Source organism: Gossypium hirsutum, chromosome D02 (assembly GCF_007990345.1).
Source record: "Gossypium hirsutum isolate 1008001.06 chromosome D02, Gossypium_hirsutum_v2.1, whole genome shotgun sequence".
NCBI classification, from domain to species: domain Eukaryota; kingdom Viridiplantae; phylum Streptophyta; class Magnoliopsida; order Malvales; family Malvaceae; genus Gossypium; species Gossypium hirsutum.
Window position 1 is genome coordinate 71,133,405 of NC_053438.1, and position 23,350 is coordinate 71,156,754.

The 23,350-nt window shown below is 33.0% G+C and overlaps 5 protein-coding genes across 9 annotated transcripts; all 5 read left to right on the forward strand.

Moving 5' to 3' along the window:
• Window positions 1-3,162, forward strand: LOC107908668 (eukaryotic translation initiation factor 4B3). Of its 5 annotated transcripts, XR_001687093.2 has the most exons (4): window positions 15-1,168; window positions 1,358-1,461; window positions 1,544-1,824; window positions 2,894-3,162. XR_001687093.2 is itself a non-coding variant. In XM_016835904.2 (2 exons), exon 1 carries the CDS (start codon window positions 114-116, stop codon window positions 1,164-1,166), a length of 1,053 nt encoding a protein of 350 aa, XP_016691393.1. In that variant the 5' UTR covers window positions 1-113; the 3' UTR covers window positions 1,167-1,168; window positions 2,894-3,162. The 5 variants fall into 5 exon arrangements, 1 of the variants encoding a protein (XP_016691393.1); XR_005910597.1 differs by having other exon boundaries at window positions 1,358-1,824; XR_001687091.2 differs by lacking the exon at window positions 1,358-1,461 and having other exon boundaries at window positions 1,725-1,824.
• A 3,153-nt stretch (window positions 3,163-6,315) lies between these two features.
• Window positions 6,316-7,165, forward strand: LOC107908667 (dirigent protein 23). The gene has a single exon (XM_016835903.2). The coding sequence runs from the start codon at window positions 6,541-6,543 to the stop codon at window positions 7,099-7,101; it is 561 nt and encodes a 186-aa protein (XP_016691392.1). The 5' UTR covers window positions 6,316-6,540; the 3' UTR covers window positions 7,102-7,165.
• Window positions 7,166-11,121: 3,956 nt separating this feature from the next.
• On the forward strand, window positions 11,122-13,395 carry LOC107908666 (pentatricopeptide repeat-containing protein At2g21090). Its single transcript, XM_016835902.2, has one exon. The coding sequence runs from the start codon at window positions 11,327-11,329 to the stop codon at window positions 13,133-13,135; it is 1,809 nt and encodes a 602-aa protein (XP_016691391.1). The 5' UTR covers window positions 11,122-11,326; the 3' UTR covers window positions 13,136-13,395.
• Window positions 13,396-15,974: 2,579 nt separating this feature from the next.
• LOC107908664 (PI-PLC X-box domain-containing protein DDB_G0293730) lies at window positions 15,975-17,363 on the forward strand. The gene has a single exon (XM_016835901.2). It carries the CDS (start codon window positions 16,211-16,213, stop codon window positions 17,165-17,167), a length of 957 nt encoding a protein of 318 aa, XP_016691390.1. The 5' UTR covers window positions 15,975-16,210; the 3' UTR covers window positions 17,168-17,363.
• Window positions 17,364-22,556: 5,193 nt separating this feature from the next.
• Window positions 22,557-23,081, forward strand: LOC107908663 (chaperone protein dnaJ 11, chloroplastic). The gene has a single exon (XM_016835900.2). The coding sequence runs from the start codon at window positions 22,637-22,639 to the stop codon at window positions 22,967-22,969; it is 333 nt and encodes a 110-aa protein (XP_016691389.1). The 5' UTR covers window positions 22,557-22,636; the 3' UTR covers window positions 22,970-23,081.
• Window positions 23,082-23,350: the final 269 nt, after the last annotated feature.

Genomic DNA, 23,350 nt, shown 5'->3' on the forward strand with positions numbered 1-23,350 from the left:
AAAAAACGTACAAAAACCGCATAACGCCAAACATTTAAACGACAATAAATACGCAAGCTTTGAATTTGAAATTTCGTTAAACGCTACTCTCCAAAAAATATCACCGCCGCGCCATGGCGGCGACTGTATCATCTCCATGGGGTAAACCCGGCGTATGGGCTGTTGACGCCGAAGAAAATGAAGCGGAAGACGAGCGACAACAAAGCGGCGCCGGTTCCTCAACCGAAAAGCTCGGGGATTTCCCTTCCTTAGCCACCGCTGTCACCACCACCAAGGCGAAGAAAAAGAAGGGTCAAACCCTATCTCTCGCCGAGTTTGCTTCTAAGCCCAGTGAGCCAACCCGACTCACTCGCGAGGATCTTCTCGCACTCCCCACCGGCCCTCGACAACGTTCCGCTGAGGAACTCGATCGCAACCGACTAGGTGGTGGTTTTAAATCTTATGGTTCGAATAGGTATGGTTCCGATGGCGATGATTATTCGAGTAATAGTAGATGGGGATCTTCTTGGGGATTGAATAAAGATAGAGAAACTGCTCCCTCACGCGCCGATGAGATTGATGATTGGGCTTCGGCTAAGAAATCGACTTCCGTGGCGAACGGATTTGGGGGTGGATTTGAGAGGAGAGGGAGAGGAGGCGGTGGTGGTGGGTTTTCCAATTCGCAATCGAAAGCCGATGAAGTAGATAGCTGGGCAGCTAATAAGAACTATAAAAGCGCCGCAGAGGCACCGCCTCGGAGATTTGGTGGGGGTTTCGAAAGAAGCAGTTTCGATTCGACTCAAGCGAGAGATTCGCCGAGGGATTTGGATAATTGGGGAAAGAAAAATGATGAGAGTGTCAGTTCTGCTGGTAGCGGTGGGGTTAGACCAAAGCTTGTGCTTCAGCCACGTAAAGCTCCTCAAACTGAAAAGGGTAAGAAGGGTGCGACTCCGGCGGATAAGCCCAAGGGGGAAAATCCTTTTGGTGAGGCGAGGCCGCGAGAGGAGGTTTTGAAGGAAAAAGGGAAAGATTGGAAGGAGATTGATGAGAAGATGGAAGCTGCTAAGATTAAAGAGACATCAGCAGTTGCTGAGAAAGGAGGAAAGGGAAGTTTCGGGAGTGAGCGTGTGCCGGTGGAAAGAAGCTGGAGGAAGCATGAGTCTGTTGAAGCTGCTAATCAACCCTAAAGGTTTGTTCGATTAGCTGAAGTTTGGTTGCTCGGTTAATTCGAGAATATTGCTATATTCATTGTTTGTTGAAGATTATCATAGAATGTGTAGGAGCATGTTTTGTTCGATGAGCTGAAATTTGTTTGCTTGGTAAATTCGAGAATATCACTATATGTATTGTTTGTTTAAGATGATGATACATTGTGTAGGAGCATGCTTTCTTCAGTATGAATCTCGTTGGTTTGTATATGAACTGTTTATATGCTGCTTCTGAGTCTGCTGAGGCTGCTCATCAACCCCAAAGGCTTGTTCGGTTAGCTGAAATTCGATTGCTCGTTTAATTTGAGAATATCACTATATTTATTGTTTGTTTAAGACGATGATACATTGTGTAGGAGCATGCTTTCTTCAGTATGAATCTCGTTGGTTTGTATATGAACTGTTTATATGCTGCTTCAGAGTCTATTGAGGCTGCTAATCAACCCCAAAGGCTTGTTCCATTAGCTGAAATTTGACTGCTCGGTTAATTCAAGAATATCACTATATTTATTGTTTGTTTACGATGATGATACATAGTGTAGGAGCATGCTTTCTTCAGTATGAAGCTCATTGGTTTGTATATGAACTTTCTATATGCTGCTGCTGAGTCTGTTGAGGCTGCTAATCAACCCTAAAGGTTTGTTCAATTAGCTGAAATTTGATTGCTCAATTAATTCAAGAACATTGCTATATGTATTGTTTGTTTAAGATGATAATACATTTTTAGTAGCATGTTTTCTTCATTTAGCTGAAATTAGATTGCTCGGTTAATTCGAGAATTCTGGCATATTTATTGTTTGTTTAAGGTGATGATACATTGTGTAGGAGCACGCTTTCTTCAGAATGAATCTTCTTGGATTATATATAAACTGTTTATATGCTGCTTCTAGGTATTGCTTAATACATTGCAGTTGCTATCGTGGGCTCTTTCATTCTCTTCTGTCATTTAAAACTTCATTTTGATCTTATGAACTGGATTAAAAGTAGCATAATTGTATTTTTATTGTCTGTCATAGTTGCTTTGTGCTGTTTTTGCATGAATTCTGGGAAATGAAATTAGCCTTAATAGATAAACGGAGAATGATAACCATGCATCTTTGGCATCTCAACTGTCTCTTTTGTTTTTGGTCTGAGCCCCCCGTGTCCCGTAGCTACATTAGACCCCGGCTAAATCCAAAGTCAAGCCAGGTCGAACCTCTAAACGATGTCAAAGCTCCCCAATGCTACTTTCTCCACCCACAAGACTCTAACCCAAGCCTCGGGACGTCAAGCTCCTTAATTATTCGACCTAAGGCGTTGGTCTAACTTGTCCCTTTTCTTGTTATATGAGTATTCACATTTATGTTTAAGATGCGCAATTGAAAATCCCCAAAAAAAAACCAACAAATGGTTGGAAGAAGTGGCAGTGAATTTCTTCCCCGGATATTTGGACTGAGTTCGAAATCTTGAATCATCATTATTGAGAGGGATTTACCTAAATACCACTCCTGGCTCAAATAGGATTAGGCTCAGACCGATAAATGGATGAGGACAGTTATGGCTATACCAAAAAGAAATGCACACATTTTATCTTGTCCAAACCAAATTCCCTGCCTATTATATCCGTCTTTTGGTTCATTCTTATGGAAAAACTGTGTTGCTCAAAGTGTGTTTCATAACAACTTTGGACATTGCAGACTCTGATATTTTTTTCTTCTCGAATCCAGGGCCTAGGAAACGACGAACGGCCGTGTTCCTGAGAATTGAAGGCACGGACAGAAAAAGGTTTGTTTAGATTTAAACTCAAGACTTGACATCAATAAAGATGTAAATAATGCAAGTTATTTGTCACTATACTACTCCATCATTAGTTGATGTAATTGTTCGAGTTGTTGATCGAATAAATCTTTTTTTTTTATGTCCATATCAACAGATACGTGAATAATGCAAGTTATTTGTCATTATACTACATCAATAGTTGACATAATTGTTCGAATTGTTGGTACATTTCTATTCTGTATGTGTGTATGCTAACCAATGTAGTTGGTTCCACATTGAGTCCGGTCGGTGTGCACCGTTTCAGTAATAAACCAATGCAACTAACTTCCTATTCCGTATCGGCTAACATTCTTGTCTGAACTAATCTCATTGGCCTGTTCCACCCAATTCTTGTCGCACCAGCTGGAACATCGTGTACCAACTTTCTTTCCGTTGCTCTAGTTATTTAGTTGTTAAATGTTAGTCTAAATTTAATGTGAGAACATTTTTAAAACATGAGAATTAAATTGTAAACAAATATGTACTTTGTCATATAAACAACTTGAATCTAAAGTATTAATAAAAGAAAAGACGTATTAAAAGTGCTTTTGGGTCGGGTTGGCTAAATTGTGCACATGTGCTATCTGTGCAAAAAGCGCATCTAGCTTGACATGCTTTTCATACTTTCTTCAAGATTGGTCTATTTCCTTAAATTTTGAATAAAAAAAACGGCTTATTTAACCAATTAAAGAAAAATAATGGCATATATGGCTAATTTAGCCGGTCAAGTTAGGGTCATATCTAGGTCATACCTATATGTGATATCAGTATGCTTTATGTTTGCTTAAGCTCAGTTTGGTTTGAAATATGAGTTTAAAATTTTGTTAAGTTCACTCATATTTAACCCAAACCTGTTTTAGCTCCATCTATATTATTTCTTAATAGTAATAGATATTATTTTTAATTTAATATTTAACCTTTTAAATTATTTTTTATTAAAATTTTAAATTTGGACAATTTAACATAATTTTTTAATGTTCAAGTGTGGTGTAAATATAAATTAAAAATATATTACAAAAATACCGGGTCAAATAAAACTTAAACTTTCAATGTTAAAGCTCAAACTTGGTTATATTTTAAACAGATTTAATTTCTTTTTTATTTTTTGAACTCATTTTTTAATCCTTATTTTTTTTTATCTAAACTCTTTTATATTTCGGACAGATAATTCGACTATAAATAAGTTTATATATATTATATCATTCAAATTTAAATCCACTATTTTTTTCCCTTAACATTAAAATATATTCACTAACTAACCACTAAAAAGCAGCCATGATTATCGTTTTTCAATTTCAAAATCTAAACCCTTTTTTGATTACCTAACTGTACAAATGCATTTTGATGGTAGCTCGCCTGTAATCACGACAACATAATTTGATCCTGTTGAATCTTTCAAAAGAGGACTGATTTTATATACCACTATTTCTTTTTCATCAGTAATCTTTCGATATTATATTCGGTAATTACAGTGAATCTTAATTAAATTCGAGATCAAATCAAGTCAGACTCATAAATAAGAGGCAAAAATCTCTCAGTGCTGTTTTTTTAAATGCAAAAGAATGAACTTCAAACCCTACTTAAAGAACATCAAACTCTTTACCACTTGAATTAACATGTACTTAGGGGTGTAATTGAACATGGCCGAGCCCGGATATTATCAAGCTTGAGCTCGACTCGAAGCTCAACTCGAGCTTAATTGAATATCTATTTTTAAGTTCGAGTTCAGCTCAATCATTAAGTTGAGGGTTAATAATATAGGATAAGGACAGTAATATAATTTAATAATATAAAAATAATATAAAGGCTCTCAAGTTGTTTGAGTTAAATAATAATAAGCTCGAATTCAACAAGAACGTCGCTCGATAATTATCAAATTGAGTTTAAGTTTTTTTCCAAATTGAACTTGAATACCATATGAACACTAATGTCTGATTTTTGTACCACTAATTTAGACTATTGCAACAAAGTAAATTAGGTAGTTAATTTATTCTTCAAAGTCTCCCCAAATCTATGCACTGATTTTGTGCCATTTTGGTTCCATTCATATTAAGGCATGGATGTGGATATCATTAACAAAGAAGTAGGTCACATACATTATGACTTATATATTCATTAAAAAAAAAAAAGACTTTACCCCAACTACTCAGATCCCCTTTCTTCTTCATTTGGTTGAACAAACTAATTCTATTTCTAAAAATTAATTTTTAAATTTCAAAATATTAATATTATATCACTAATTTTATTATTATTTTATGTGTTAAATATCAATTGACAAACTTTGTGATAGAACCAAAGTTAAAAAAAATTTGGGGAAGCTGAAAATTTTATATTAAAATGATTTAAATTGAATTTTTTTTAAAAATGAGGCAAAAATTACAATTTTTTCATTAAAAAAAAACTAAAAAGGATTAGATTGAATTATTTACATTTGGGAGGCACTAAAATTTTAATTGTATCCTCTTATTACCCCAGCTAGACCTGTATGGAAAATGTTTCTATCAAATTGTAAATATGTGTATTTACTGCATGGACAATTTAGATCAACAAAATTTTGGAGTGAGGATATAATGCTCCACATTAGACTTGACCAACGATTTAATGCCTGAGCTAATGGTTAAGTTACAGATATTCTTTACTAAAATGCTTACTTCTATTCCATAATGTTTCTTCAACCATTAAATCGAAGAAAAAACGCACTTAATTTTGTTTGAACTCATGTCTTCATGATTGTTATAATAATAGTGGTATCTTTTAAACTAAGGATATTAAAGACATTTTGACAACACAATTAAAACATTTTTAAAGTAATGACTAATTTAAAATTCAAAGATAAAAAATGGTAAACTACATTCAATATTACTAAATTATTAGTAAATCTATATTTTAGTTACTCGATTTAAAAAAGGTACAAAATAGTCATTGAACATTTTTATTTAAGTTGGTTGCTAAAATCGTTGATGTATAGCTTTATCTATTCGCACGGCCTGAACTAATCGAAAGCTCTCTTTCTCATTTTTTTTCTATTGTTTAGTTTTATTTTCATATAGTTTTGAACATCACGAATTTACAAACCAAAATCTAAACAAGTTTCTTCTTCAATCTCCAACATTGATCGTTAGATCAGCTTGGATCTAAGATATGTTTTCTACTCGTCAATGGGAACTGATTTACCATACCAATCGTCGAATCGTCACTTGAAGTTCACTACTCAAACTTTTTTAAAAGAAAAAACTTGACTTAAATAAAAACTTTCAAATAGTTCAGTAACTTAAATGACAACTTTCGAATAGTTCAGTGACCATATTGTAACTTTTTGAAGTTGAGAGATTAAAACGTAAACTTTTAATAGTTTAGTGACCTTAAATACAATTTACCCATATAAAAAGGGGTTCTCTTTTCTTCTCTCATGGCTATGCTCCCCTTTGAATCCTTTCCCTTTCGTCCCTATAAAACCCACATTTGTTTACAGTAAACATTCATCAAAAACCTCCTCCTCCTTTTTCAATCAAGCCACCATTTTTGCTACAAATTAGCTAAAAAAAACAGTCAAAAAATGGTGAAGCTGAGCTACATTCTACTGTTCATCATCTCCCTCATTGTTACATCTCCACCGTTAACACAAAGCTTCCATATCAATAACTGGGCAATATCAAAGCTCGAAACCAAACAAGAAACAGTAACCAACCTCCAGTTCTACTTCCACGATACGATCAGCGGTAAAGACCCAACCGCCATTAGAGTAGCTCAAGCCGCCGACACCGAGAAATCACCGACCCTATTCGGAGCTTTGTTAATGGCGGATGACCCATTGACCGAAACGCCGGACCCGAAATCCAAGTTGATCGGACGGGCACAAGGGATTTATGGGTCGGCCGGGAAGGAAGAGCTGGCTTTATTGATGGTTATGAGCTTTTGTTTCACTGATGGGATGTATAATGGTAGCTCTATAAGTATTCTCGGTAAGAACTCGGCTTTGAGTCCGGTTCGGGAAATGCCTATCGTCGGTGGAACCGGCGTTTTCCGGCTGGCACGTGGGTATGCGGTGGCGAAAACTCATTGGTATAACGAGGTCGGTGATGCTATAGTTGCTTATAATGTTACCATCGTTCATTAGGCAAAATCATGTACTAATAATCTAATTCTATTTTAACTCTTCTACTAAAAAATTATTAATCTTAGATAAAAATAAACTAATATTTTTATTAAAAATTTTATTTATTATTATTGTTAAAAAGTATATTTGTCACGTCATATATCATTATCGGGTTATATTAGGCACGATAATTTTTAATAATACAAAAAAATAAAATTTTTAACCCAAAAAATTAATTTGTTCTTAATGTTTTTTAATCATAGATTTGCTTATTTTACCTAATAAGACACTATATTAGTGTAATTTATATACTCTATCATGCACTTGTTATGGCTACCGTCTAATTACGGTTTTAGTCCTTTTATTATACTGAAATTTAAAATTTGATCTCCGTCTTTTATAATGTTAGATTTAATTTTGAATTTCCAATCTCTATTTAATTTATCTCGCATTTTAGGAAAATTGGGCTAACACAAGAATTTGAATGATTGATTTTTTGGGTAGCTTTTTAACAAAAAGTTTTAATCGTGTTTATCAAATTACATTAACTTCTCGATTTTGATAAAGCATGACGACTAATTTCTGTTAAATTAAGATAAAGGGATTGATTTCTCAATTTTGATAAAGCATGCGGATTACATAATTAGATCATAAAATTAACAATATGTTCAAATTTATAACACCGTTAATTATTACAATTCAAGTGATAACACGAGTTTTGTTTTGTTTTAAACAACCTTAAGTATTCGATTAACGTGTAAATTTATTAGTGATTAAACATAACTGATTGGATTTTCATATAAGATAATAGTAAAAAAAATCACATAATCACTTTAATGGCAAAAGTTGATTGTGTTATCAATTTGGACCTACAAATGGGACTAAATAGTGTTAAATTAAAGTAGACAGACATGATTGGACAACCTAATTATGGACTTTTGTATAAATATGGGTAAACTATAAAAATAGTCACTTTTGTTTACCTCATATTTTATTTTAGTCACTTACGCTATCGTTTTGTTACGAAATGACCACTTTACCGTTAAGCTCAATTACCTCCCTAACGGCAGTCCTATGCGGCAGTCCAAATGAGTTTTAAATGCCAACTTGAATGTCCTACGTGGCAGTCCAAATTAAATTTATTTAATTAAAAACTTATTTTCATCCCAACAACTGGACATCCAAGTTGACATTTAAAGCCCATTTGGACTACCACGTAGGACTACTATTAGAGAGGTAAATGAGTTCAACGATAGAGTGATCACTTCGTAATAAAATGATAACGTAAGTAACTAAAATATAATCTGAAGCAAATAAAATTGACTATTTTTAAGTTTACCCATCAAATATATATATATAAAACATTTATTATATTTCATAATTGGAGACAAGACATGTTTTGTTTTATTATATTTCATAATTAGAGACAACATTATCACCCCTTTTCCTCCAAATGTTAAAAGTATTATTGTCGGATTGTGTTCTAACCTTTTTTCTTTATTAAAAATAAATAAATTATTATATATTTATTCGATTTGATTTTTTTTTCTTGGTGTGATATAATTAAAATTTAAAATTTAAAAAAATCATAGTAAAAATAATAATTCTAAATTTATGAAAAGAGCTCTTCATAATTTTGAAAATTATAAATTTTATCTGGGGTTTTGAAATTTTTGGGCGATGTGGTATATAAATCATAATAAGATTAATAAAGCCATGTTAACAATGAAAGGTTGAGAACCAATTTGCTTTAAAAAAAAGGATCAAATTAGATGAAAGTATAAAAGTTAAGGATTAAATTTATTATTATGCATTATGTGTACACATTAAAATAAGCATCTAATGACGTATTTTAACGGATAAATAATTTTGCTCGTTCATCTAGTATTAAAAATCTAATATGCTTATTTTTCAATAAAGGGATTAAAATGTAATTTGAAATATAATTATGATAACTTTCCATGAAACTCTGGCAATTAAGAAAAAGTAAAGCAAAGATTTAGGTTTTGAATTTGGTAATTTTATAAATTTCGTTTTTAATTTTTTATTACATTAGTTTCGAAATTTGATAATCTTTTTAAAATTTAGTCCTTCAATTTAAATTTACTAAAAGTACAATGACTTAACATTCTAAGATTTTCTCACATGATCACTTGAAATTTTTAAAAATACAAAAAAAAAAATTTATGAAGAAATTTCAAGATATTTTAAAATATTCAAATGATGATGTGCCATAATCACGAGTGCCTCATAATCATACCTTAGCAAAATCTAAATTAGGAAAAATTTCCAAGTTATAGGATTAATATAAACAAAAAAAAAGTTTAGAATAATAGTTTTCAAGTTTAGAGGTTAAATATTGCTTTACATCATTAAAGAATGCACATAGTTTCACCTTTAAATTTGAATCAACATTGTTAGAAAGGATAGTCGTGAACCTTGAACATTAACCGTAAAATGAACATGCATAGTTTCACTTGAATTTTAAATTTTGAAAAGAGGAGGGACTAAATTCCTGAAAATAATCTTCGAAAATTACAAGGACTTATAATATATTTTAACCATTTTTATAATGGTCCATACAACATTCGTTGGGGATAACCGATTAGCTTTTTCATCAATGGAAACAAAGCAACCAAAGCTAGCTGAATCTGTTCCGAGCTGCTTATTTGTATACTCACTTGTCCGGTGCCTCGGTTATTCAGATCGGCCTGAGCTATTACGTTCGTAGACCGTCCGATCCGAACATGTGACTGTACATTGCATCCAATGACATGATCACCATGCCAATCCATTATAGATACCCCAAGTGTAGACAATGAGTTATTTAGAAGGTAATCTTTATCCTTCCATTGTGCTTCTAAGCTGCCACCGTATGCGATATCGCCGTGAGCAGTCATAGCACTCCCGGTCATTACGACACAGAACCGTTTTTTCACGATAACTTTGTCTTCGACTTTCAATTCGGCTGCTTACACGTCGTCTAAGAGTGTAACTGAGAGTCCGGTTGTTGCCTTGAAGAAATTAATAAACCTTGTCTCGCCGCATAATGTGTAGTACATGTCGTTTCCAACCGTTTCCATGTCGAAGGCTAATGAAGTTGCTTTATCGGAACCGTGCTTTAATGAACTGGCTAGTTCGGTTTGGATGTTGGTGTCCTTTTTGTCTTTCGTGATTTGTCCCGAAAATGAAACGGGGAATTTGTGTTTCACCATGAATGATCTTTCGACGTTGATACCGTCATGGTCCCAACCATGAGTGTCTAGAACGGGTCTTACGAGCCACGGTAAAACTTATTTAGATTAAATTCGATTGCATATGGTAAAACTTGCACAATAATTTCATATTTAGATGTTTTTATGTCAGATATATTGTTTTAATTTATAATTTATTTTTTATTACTCTTAAATTTCAAAATTGGACATAATTTGAAGATTAAACTACACTTAATATCACTAAATTATTAGTAAATTTATGATTTAATTTTTCAAATTTAAAAGTTACAAAATGTTTACTGAATTATTCGAAATTTCATTGGGCTATTAAAATTGTTGTTTTATAGCCTTTTCTATTTGTACTACTTGTACTACTCGAAAGTTCTTCTTCTCCTTCTTTGCTATAGTTCAATTTTTTTCATGAAACATATTTGAACGTCACAAATCTGCAAACCAAAATCCAAACAGTTTTCTCCTCTGATCTTCGTTATTGACCGTCAAATCGGCTTGGACTTAAGATGTGTTATTCTACTTGTTGATGGATATTGATCCATTGTACTGATTGTTAAATCATTACTTTGAGCTTACTAGCTAGACTTTAAAAACGAAAAAAATTAATAGCCCATTAAATAAAAAGTTTCGAATAATTTAGTGACTTAAATAAAATTTTTTGACTAGTTTAATAACAATTTCATAACTTTTTGAGTGACCAAAATATAAACTTGTTAATAGTTTAAAGATTTTCACTGTGGTTTATTCTAATTTTATAAATTAATATGTTTCGGTAACTTTTTCGAAAATTAATGAACCAAATGGAAGCGAACCGGTTTGTTTTGGGTTTGGTTCGACAACTAGAAAACATGGATCTCCCAATGGACCCAGAGATCCCTCAAATTTGCCCCGTGAAACCAACAGCCACGCCGTTCACCGCGAACCGGCAACGAAATGCCTCGTTGGAGCTAAGCTGACATGAAGAAGAACGAAAAACCCACTTTTTCCCATTTCAAATCCTCACATGGTTTCTCTTCCCAATGCGCTCCCCATTTCGTTCGAATCGCAGATACCCTCGTTGTCTAGTGAAACCCTTTCTCAATGTCACTTCCCAATCCCGTCTTTCACAAGCAACCAATTCGCTCGAGCTCTTAACAAGAAAGGGTATTCGTTTACCCTTTCAAACACTTGCTTCTCTCTTACAACAATGCGCCAAAACCAAGTGTCTCAAAGAAGGCAAATTCCTTCACCTTCATTTAAAACTAACCGGATTGAAAAAGCCCGGTACTTTTTTATCCAATCATTTGATCAACATGTATTCTAGTTGCGGCGATTTAATTGGCGCCCGCAAAGTGTTCGATAATATGGGTGTTAGAAATTTGTATTCTTTTAATAATATGTTGTCTGGGTATGCGAAATTAGGCATGGTAAAGCCTGCGAGACAGTTGTTCGATCAAATGCCTGAAAGGGATGTCGTTTCGTGGAACACGATGGTTATTGCTTATGCACGAAGTGGGTTTTTTGAGGAAGCGACGAAGTTTTATAAGGAGTTAAGGGGTTTGCGTATTGGGTACAATGAGTTCAGTTTTGCTGGTGTTTTGACTGTTTGTGTTAAGTCTAGAGAATTGCAACTTGCTAGGCAGGTTCATAATCAGGTTTTCGTTTCGGGGTTTTTGTCGAATTTGGTGATTTCGAGCTCTGTTGTTGATGCTTATGTGAAATGTGGGATGATGGGGGAGGCTAGGAAGCTGTTTGATGAGATGAAAGTGAGAGATATTATTGTTTGGACGACTTTGGTTTCGGGGTTTGCTCAATGGGGAGATATGGAATCAGCAAATGATTTGTTCGATAAGATGCCTGAGAAAAATCCAGTTTCTTGGACTGCTTTGATTTCGGGTTATGTTAGAAATGGTATGGGGGATACGGCACTTGAATTGTTCACAAGGATGATGGTGTCTCGAGTTAGACCTGATCAGTTTACCTTTAGTAATTGCCTTTGTGCTTGTGCTAGTGTAGCTTCACTTACACATGGTAAACAAATACATGCTTGTTTGATTCGAACTAATTTTATGCCGAACACAATAGTCATCAGTTCTCTCATCGATATGTACTCAAAATGCGGCAACCTTAAAGTTAGCAAACTGATTTTTTATCTCATGAGTAATAAGCAAGATCCCGTATTGTGGAACACAATGATATCCGCATTGGCACAGCATGGACACGGTGAAGAGGCAATGAAAATGTTCGATGACATGGTAAAACAAGGAGTAAAGCCAGATAGGACAACATTTGTTGTTATTATCAACGCATGTAGCCACTCTGGTCTTGTTGCCGAAGGGCTTAGGTATTTCAAATCCATGTCTTCCGACCATGACATAGCACCTGATCAACAGCATTACGCATGTTTAATCGATCTCTTAGGTCGAGCCGGTCGATTTGAGATGTTGATGAACCATCTTGAGAATATGCCATGTAATCCTGATAAACGAGTTTGGAATGCACTACTCAGCGTTTCAAGAATCCACGGAAACATAGAATTGGGGAAAAAAGCAGCTGAACAACTCATCGAGTTAGAGCCGCAATCTTCAGCAGCATATGTATTGCTCTCGAGTATATACGGCACACTCGGGAAATGGGAATCGGTTGAGAAGGTAAGACACCTTATGAGTAAGAGACAAGTTAGGAAAGAAGTAGCTCTGAGTTGGATGGAACTTGAAAATAAAGTGCATGCTTTCTCTGTATCAGATAGTTTGCACCCATTGAAAGAAGCAATATACTTAGCTTTGGACCAGTTAGCTGATCAAATGGATGAAGATGTTTCATTGCTTGAATTTGAAAATAGATGTTAGCCATTTTCATCTTTGCTGGATTCGATTTTTGTTTTTGTTGTATCATTTTTATTTCCCTTCACCCTTCCGGTCTCAGGGGCAATTTTAACTGTGTTTAGTTTCTGTAGAGTTGAACCTTTCAAATTCATATATGATCTTTGAGGTTTTGCTCCAATAGTTTCAGACTTCGTTCACTGAATTCATATATTATGCTTCCTTGTAGGCAGTTTGTTTCCATTCAAGTGTTTTATTGAATAAAAATTGGTGAATTTTGATGTGTTTATCTTTCTTCATGCTTCATTGTCCTATGATGTGTCCATGCATCTGGTTTTTTGGGTAAGAGTACCATGGAGGCTCCTGTACTAAGAGTCATATTGCATTTTGCCCCTTCTACTAAAAAAAAAAGGCAAATTAGTCATTATATGTTAAATCAAAGAGCAAATTGATCATTTTTGTTAAAATTTGACATGGTTGATGGAATAACCAGACAGTGACACATGACGTGCCACTTGTACCTCACCATGAGGTACAAGGATCAGTTTTTAATAGTAGAAATTAATGAAATTTTTAGCAAAATGATCAGTTTGCTCTTTGATCTAACGTTAGGGACTAATATTCTCATTTTTTAGTAGAGGGGGCAAAATGCAAGTCGACTCCTAATATAAGGGCCTCCATGGAATTTTTGCCTTTTTTTTTGTCATTTCTTGCTGTGAATGTGGTTGGCTCATTGTAATGTAAATCTGAGGTTAACTGCAGCATTGGCTCTTGAGAACTTGTGGAAGCCTGGTATATTCTGTTGATCTCTTGATTAATTTTAGGGTTAATATATTATTTGGTATCTGAGTTTGACTTCAGTATTCAATTTGGTACTTAAGTTTGGTTTTAGTGTTCATTTTGGTTTTAGATCAAACAGTATCACATGGCCCAATGAATGTTTGACACATATGTTCTAGTAAAAAAAACATAAGTACTTAATTGAGACATAACAAAAAGCTCAGTATTTAATTTGGTATTCGAGTTTAGCTTCAATGTTTAATTTGGTATCTGAGTTTGGCTTCAATATTTAATTTGGTAGTCAAACCAAATGACATCATGTACTCTAGTAAAAAATTGAATGTTTGACACATGTGCTCTAGTAAAAAAACATAATGCTTAGTTGAGACAAAACAAAAAGCGCAATATATTCAATTTGGTATTTGAGCTTGGCTTTGATATTCAATTTGTTACTTGAATTTGACTTTAGTATTCAATTTAGTACCTAACGTTTACTTTGATGTTCTATTTGGTACCAAAACCAAATGGTCATATGTGGCCAAATGAATATTTAACACAAAAGTTCTAGTAAAAAAACAAAACTACTAGTTTGGGGTAAAAAGAAAAGCTCAGCTACTAAATTTACATTAACATCAAATTCATGTACTTAATTAGGAAAAAAAAGAAACTCAAATCTCAAATTGAAAATTTTATTGTAGCAAACCACCAAAATTGAAAATTGGTGATATTTCTATAATCATTGAAGATTAGCATACAGATCATCTTTGCACATGGTAGGTCCCTGGATATTCATTGATTGTGTGCTCCACATCATTCAAATTAGGCAATATTACCCATTGGGACCCTCTTTCTTTGAAGCTCCAAATGGCTATCCACTTCATTTCATTTTGTTGCTTTCTTTAGGTCCTTTTCACTTAATTGGCTAGTGGTAAAAATCTGTCTCATTGTGGCTAATCATTCATTGTAGAAGAGTTGAATTGGATTAAAGCTTAACTTCTGGTTAGTAAAAGCATTCATAAGGTCAAATTACAATTTTGATCCTTATATTTTTTTTAAAGTTACAACTATAATCGAAATTTGAATATCATTATAATATTAGTCACAGCAAACCAAATTATCCCGAACTAAAGTAGAGAGACCAAAATCGAAATTTGACCCTTTAATATTTTAGTTGCTTTTGACCTTTCCAAAGTGGTTGAACCGAAAACGTGTGATAAGGACAAATAAGAAAATTGGATATTTCCATGAGAATTTGCCAAGTGCCTTCCATTTGGGCCCACTTATCACCAATCCACATTTAACACGTGGGTTTAACAAAAAAATTATTAAAAACATTTAGTCCCTATTTTTTTATAACTTTTGTCGTATTGGTCCTAAATTTTTATTTAGTTTACATTAGTTTCAAAGGTTATCAATTTCTTTTTATTTGACCCTTAAATTTAAATTTCATTAAATTTTGATGACGTGACGACTTTAGCTGAAAATATTTAAAAATTATATAATTTTTTATTAAAAACATTTAGCCCCTCGAGTCTACATTTGATAACTTCTCTCATCTTGGTTATTGAATTTTTCTTTGATTCACATTAGTTCCAAAATTTGGCAGTCTTTCTCAATTCGACCTCTAAATTTAGATTCTATTAAAGTACATTGACGTAATATTTCGAGATTGCGTTACGTTATTACTTGAAAATTTCCAATTTCTTTTTATATTGTTTAGATCTTACATATATTTTATGTAATGATGCAACAATTTCAGACTTTAATGGAATTCAAGTTTAGAAACTATATTGAAAAAAAAATTGTTAAATTCCAAAACTAATGTGAATAAAAAAATTTAAGAACTAAATTGAAAAAATCACCAAATTCATTAATCTTTTTAACATATTTTGCAAAAAAAAAAAAAGAGTCAAAACAAAGACTGAAAATTAATTTTAAAAAAATCCAACCAAAAAATTATACATTGTTGTTGGAAAACCACACATTTGTAAGAATCTTACAGGCATAATCCATTAAAAATTGATCAAAAATCTCCATCAATTATGCAAATTGAAAGCTCAAAGCCAACCCTACCAAACCCCAAAGACAGCCTTTTCTGTCTTTCTTTAAAAACCAAACATTTACAGCAAATTTTATTTTATTTTTACTTAGAAAACGTTGAAAAAAAAAAGCTGTCGGTTATTATTATTATCTAAAATACGAACACTATTATGAGTATCGCACTCTGTGTGTTCGTTACAATGCTCTATATTCAACCCCATAAAAACTAAACCTTTAACTTAAACAGTTTCAAAAAAAAAAGGGGGGGGTTTCATCAAAAAAATGGGTTCTTTGTTCTCAAAACAATTTGAAAGGCGTAAAAATATCAAGGCTGAAAAGAAAACCCTTTGTGATCTCAATGAAAACTGCGGTGAATCGTATCCCGGAAGTGATTACCGGCCAGCGGATAGGAAGAATTGGATGGCCGGACTTGGGGTTGATAAAGTTTATATAAACAAGATTGTATGGCCGGGAACTCATGATTCGGCGACGAACAAGATCGGTATTCCGTTTATTACTCGTCCTTTTGCACAGTGTCAATCGCTATCGGTATACCAACAACTCGTTAAAGGTACTCGGGTTTTGGATATTCGGGTCAACGAGAACCGTCGTGTGTGTCATGGGGTTTTAACGACGTACGGTATCGATGTTGTTATCGGCGATATCAAGAAGTTCTTGTCGGAAACACAGTCGGAGGTGATAATACTGGAGATTCGTACGGAGTTCGGTCATCAGGACCCGCCGGAGTTCGAGAAGTACTTAGAAGAACAACTCGGTGAGTACCTTATTCATCAAGACGAACATGTGTTTGGAAAAACTATAGCTGAACTATTACCGAAGAGAATTATTTGTGTGTGGAAACCAAACAAATCTCCACGTCCTCAATCTGGGTCTCCGTTTTGGAACGCGGGTCATTTGAAAGATAATTGGATCGATACGGACTTGCCGTCGACGAAGTTCGATAGCAACTTGAAGCATTTGTCGGAACAACCACCGGCTTCGTCGAGAAAATTCTTTTATAGAGTGGAGAATACGGTGACTCCACAACCGGATAACCCTATTGTGTGTGTTAAACCTGTGACGAATCGGATTCATGGGTATGCGAGGTTGTTCATCACGCAATGCTTTACAAAGGGTTGTGCTGATCGGTTGCAGATCTTTTCGACAGATTTTATCGATGAGGATTTCGTCGATGCTTGTGTCGGACTTACCCAGGCTAGGGTTGAAGGGGCTTGTTGATGAAAGTGGGGATATTGTTTTGTGTGGTTAAAATTATTTGGTGTTTTTTTTTTTTGTAAAATAATTTCTTCATACATGGAAATTGGGTTGTTCAGTTTATTTTGTTTGTAATGTTGTACCATATGTTTTTATAATAGACACTATTGTTTAATTGTAATGTTTCATATCTTATTAGAAATTTAAAAAAATTGATTCATCCGATTTTTAACCAGTTTAACTGATTCGTATTAATTCTCAATTCAATCAGTTTAACACCATTCTCTAAATCGGTACTCCAACCGGTTCCCAATTTAATTAGTTCAGTCTTATTCAAACATCCTTGCTTATTTGAGTTTAAATTGGTTACAAGGTTATTGCATGCCTTACTCATATTTATCGGCCAAGTGATAAGAAAAGAAAATAGTATTGTTGAGTAATTTTGTCTCATATAGCATCAATGGGAGCCTTTAGGTATTTATATTGTTGTAGCCCACAACCTGACCCCCACTGTTTTGTCTTAACTCCACCGTTCCTTAGACTGACATTCTGTGCGGGTTCTAGGCTTACTGGATACGTGTTTCTCCCTGAGTCGCCTGCAGTGTACGCAGTCTTCTTTATTCCTAGGACTGGCATTCTGAGCTGACTTTAGGCCTACTAAACACGTGTTTCATTTTGGGTCGCCTGCAGATGACGTGATCCTCACTCGGTTTGCGCCGCGATCCTCACTCGATTTGTGTGAGCTGGACCCGCGAGTTAGATCATTGAACTCCTCTATTGTCCTCTCGTGATTTGCCTTGCACTCGATCCTTCAGTGAGACTTATCCAAGTCACGGGTGACAAACCCGAATTTTACTTTTTATTTTTGTTTAAACATCTGGTTTAGCGTAACTTTGAATTTAGTTGAAATAACTTACCATGATTCTTAACAAATTAATGAAAAGTTAAATTCAAAAGGAAACCCTAAAAAGTGAAATATATATATACACATGACACCCTAGAAAGTGATATATACCCATTAGAATAAATTTGGATCAGAAAATATAAAAGCAATCCAATGAAAAAGGAGATGTAGATAGGGGGCATGGGGCTTTATTCCAATAAAAATGGTAAAATTTTCATTTAAATTTTTTAAATTTGGTTAATTTACAAATTAATACAATAATAAAATTATACTTAAACCCCTTTAAAATTTATAATTCATTTCTAATCCCTCTAAAAGCAATTTTTTACTTTCATATCCACACCCATGTTCTATACGAGTTATTACCATATTTTAGCTTCTTTCCATTAACCCTATATTTTTAGGGGTTAATTACACTAAAAGTCTCCTAGATATTGTTCAGATTTTGGAATTGGTCCCCTAGCTTTAAAAGGTTTTACCTTTATCAATCTAACCCTTATTTTAATCATCAAATGTAAGTTTAAATTTAAATAAAGAAATGTCAAAATATATAGATAAATTTGTAAATATGTTTGTGATTCTAATATGACTTGTTGAAAAAATAATATCTAGCAATTTCTTTTTCCTTTTACATTACATGTTAGGTATAAGAAAATCATTGGGACATCCTCCAAACACCTTCAACTCTTTTTCTCTGTCAAAAGCCATTTTAGCCATTCGATCGGCTTTTCTATTTTCTTTTCTTGGGATATAGTGTAATAGCCAACATTCTACAGTCTTCAAGTGCTGGTGAATTTGCTTGGTTAACGCCGAGCTAGAGGGCTTCAATGACTTCCAAACTATCCTTCTGCAACAATACTTCACACATTGCCTTCCTTGTAGTAACGACAAACCATCTAAAATCACACATAGTTCTGCCTCAAATATAGAACATCTCCCCAATCTTCCATCAAAACCTATTATCCACTCCCCCATTCATCCAGCGGCATATCCTGATTCTACTGCCACACATTAAAGCTTACCTTGAGAAGATGCACAAACCCTTGATACTTCATGGCACTCCTTGATAATTTGAGCTAGTATTTAACACAAAGTTAATAACAAAATTGATGGAATGATCTAATTAATACGATGTCGATACATTTAAATTTTTAATCAGAATGTTATGAAATTTGAAGATTAATTTAAAATTTGAACTATAAATTAAACATATTTGATAAATTTAACCTTGTTTTCTGAATAATTATAGGTTTAATAAGATGCAATTAGTCACTTAATTACCGCTCAAAATTATCGTTATGAATTCTAAATTCAATATACATGGTTCAATTGTCTATTTTTTACCCAATTTTTTTTATTTTTTATCAGTTTCAAACAATTCACTCTTAGATTAATTCAATCCCTTTATTCGAATCTATCCGACCGACGAATCAAATTTAATTCCAACATTTGTGATAATAACTATTACAGGTGGGACTGTTCCTGGATGTTTGAGTGAGTAGCACATGGCGACAATATTGTCTTGGTTGATAAATATTCTCTTTCAATGATCTGGCTTTTTAGATTAAAAATAATTCAAGATAAATACAAACAACAAATCAAATAAAAATGGCAATTGATAATGACAAACGAGATAGTTGCTCACAAAAGGAAATTTCAAAATAGAATAAAATAATTATGTGGTTGGTACAATGTAGTAAATGATTGGGTAATTGTAGACGTGTTCATAGATCGGATCAGACCGAATTTGAGTCGAGTCTTATCAAATTTAAATTTACGTTTGGTTTAAAAAAAATGGGTTTATAATTTTACTCAAGCTTGACATGAATAAAAATATTAAAAATTGAACCTGCCCGACCCACATAAATTTATTTTTTATATAAAAAATTATTGCACATTTTAGTTGTAAATTTAAATTACGAAACATTTTAATCAAGAAAAATAATAATTGTCATCAAAAGAAATGTGCTAAAAAATATGCACTTAGCCCAATATCAAACTTTGTCCAAATGAAGGGTAATTCCATGGGCCTTGAGGCCTACTTCAAACTTAAATAAAACAAACTTGGATTTGAGTGATCAAAATCGAGTTAAATAAAATGATATATATATACCCGAATGAAATTCATTGTTTACGCATTCTCGCTTTACGTAATCAGAGTCCAATTCTCGAGGTGTTTATGGGTCAAGTCGGGTTAAGTTTAGATATGATATTGATATAATTTATGCTTACCTAGGCTCGATCAGGTCTAAAATATGGACCTAAAATTTTATCCTAAGTCTATTTATGTTTGTAAATAGCTAACTCAAACCCATTATATTTTAAAAAATATATATTTATATTATTTAAAAAAATTAAAATTATATTTATATTACTTTAAATTTAATATTTAATAAGTTTATATATTTTTATTTATTAAAATTTTATATATAATCATCTTAACATTTTTTAATGTTTACATTATAATAGTATCATTAATTTTTATGTGTTATAAATTGCATAATATATAAAACTAACATGATATAAAACATTTCAAACTTAAAAAAAAAATGGGTCTGATCAGGCTTATGCATTGAATATTCAAGCTCGAACTCAATCCATATTTTGAATGAGCCTAATTTTTTTCTTCAAATCCGTTTTTCCAAACTTAATATTTTTATATAAATTCTCCCAAAATTTAGATAAATCTCCATACTTAAATGAATAATCCGACCCATCAACATGTCTAACTTTTGAATTACCCATCGGATAACATGGCATGATGATTGGGGGGACTTGGATGCTATGTAAGACCTAACATAAAAAGACAAAAACCATACAATTATACATCATCATCATCATCATAGGGTTAATTCTGCAATTGGCCCCTAAACTTTTCATTTAATGTGCAATATCATACCTGTACAAATAAAATATTTAATTTGATACGTATATTATGCTGCCACCCAAAGTTTTAACTTGTAATTTATGACGATGACGAATAAATGATAGCCATGTACGGGGGCAGGTAAAAAAATTTTTAGGGGTCAAAATTAAATTTTAAGTTTTACGATAGTAAAATGTAATATCATTATTTGAATAGTTTATATATTTATAAAATTTAAAGGATTAAATCATTTTTTATCATCTTTAGTATCTTTAGGGGACAAAGTGTGGTTTTACCTTTATTAATTTAAAATTTAAAAAAAAAGTTAAAAGGCCTAAATGAAAAATTTTCCATTTTAGGATGGGCCAAGCCCCCTACCAACCCCTGGCCACGCCCTTGGTCACGTATATTCATATAATTTTTATTGTTTGAATACATTTTTGTCGGGGTGAAAATTTTTAAATTTTCTATTTTTAAGCATTAAATAAAAATTTAAAATACTTTTAAAAACTAAAATTGTTGAGGGGAGTCGATTTTTTAAGAGAAGTCTTCGAATTATCCACTTGTAACAATACCTTTGATTGTTAAGGGTTTAGGTAGACTTGTCCAAGGGTCGGGCCACTCGACCTGGGCTGAAAGTCCGCTCAAAAAATGAGAGAATTTGGGCAAAAATATCGGCCCGAAAATGAGTTTGGAAAAAAAATAAGGCCCAAATGGGTTGAGCCTCGGGTAAACTTTTTTGGCCCAGCCCGAATTTCCAAAAAAAAATTGTCGCTGTTCTTTTTATTACTATTTTGCCATTGTTTTTTTTATTGTTTTGCAATTATATTACTACTATTTTGTTATTGTTATTTGAATATTGTATAATTAATGTTTTATTAATAATTTTGCTATTATTTTAGAAGTATTTACTTGTTAAGTTGTACTTATCTTAGTGTTATTTAAATTTTTTTAATTTTTTTCCCAGAAACATTTATTTTAATGTTTTTATTGTAGTTGTTGTATTATATTTTTTAAATTTATTTTTATATGAAAAATTATATAAAAACTTTTAATACACGCGGGCCAAGCTAGGCTCAATTTTTAGCAATTTTTATCCGGATCGAACATAGACAAAATTTTAAGCTCATTTTTCAAACCCAAACATAAAATACAGAACTAATTCTTCAACCAGCAAAAATTATAGGCAAAACCCAAAAGTAATCAGTTGATGACATATATCATTCATTTAATCATTATTACCATGTGATTAGGTGAATTAAATGATGTTAAATTTATATAGGTACCATATTGCATATTTGGTTAAAGTTGAGGGATTACCCGTGATATTAACCCTGAAAATAATTTCAAAAACCAAAAAGTCCTTAATGATTTTACTATGAAAAAGGAAGTATGAATAATTGAATATAAACATTGAGCAGAGAACAGGTCCTAAAACAAGAAATTTTTCTTTAAACATGTCTCCATTAAAACTGGATAGAATCCTATGCTGTTGTTTTTCCAGCCCTATCCACAATGAACAGTACAAGCCTATCCACAACTAACAGTGAGCTGACTCAGCTAACAGACAAGAACTCAATTGGATAAGGATCTATTAAAACACAATCATGTTCGTCCATATGGTTTTAAATTTGGTTCCCCCCCCCCCGCCCCCACACCTCACTTATAAATCTCTTACATCTTCATCTCCTTTTGTGTTACCTTAAAACCCTTTTGTTTATCAATGGCTTCATCTGTCTCATTGTACGAGGTTCTTGGTGTACCAGTGAGTGCAAACGGTAGTGAAATCAAGGCAGCTTATAGAAGACTTGCGAGAACGTGGCACCCTGATGTTGTGTCTGTAAACCAGAAAGAAATGTCTGCTGATCGGTTCATGAGAATCCATGCAGCGTATTCCACGTTGTCGGATCCTAATCAACGTGCGGATTATGATAGGAATCTTAGACGGTGGAACCGTCCCTTTACGACTATGGAAGCAACTGCGACGGCGGTGGCTTCGTATGGGTTTTCTAGTTATGGTGCTAATAGGAATTGGGAGACCGATCAGTGCTGGTAGTTAATTATATGTATTTTTTTTATGTTCGTTTTATATCCATGAAATTTAATCTTTTTAGAATTTATAGTTATCTCTAACTTTTATTCTTAAAAATGTAATATATTTTTCCATTGTACCTAACATAATCAATGTCGTATTCCATTGTGACAAGTCCCATGGTCTTTATTGTAAATTAATCAGGAGCAAATCCAGAGGCTGGCAGGGCCCAACCCCTTTAAAATGAAAATTTTATCATTTAAATTCTTTAAAATTTTTAATTAGTAAAGATAAAATTATATTTTAGCCCCTTAAAAATAATATTTTGATTTCATCTTTTAAAAAATTATATTTTTACTATCGTAAAAATTACAATTTAATTTCACCCCTTAAGAAAAATTTTGA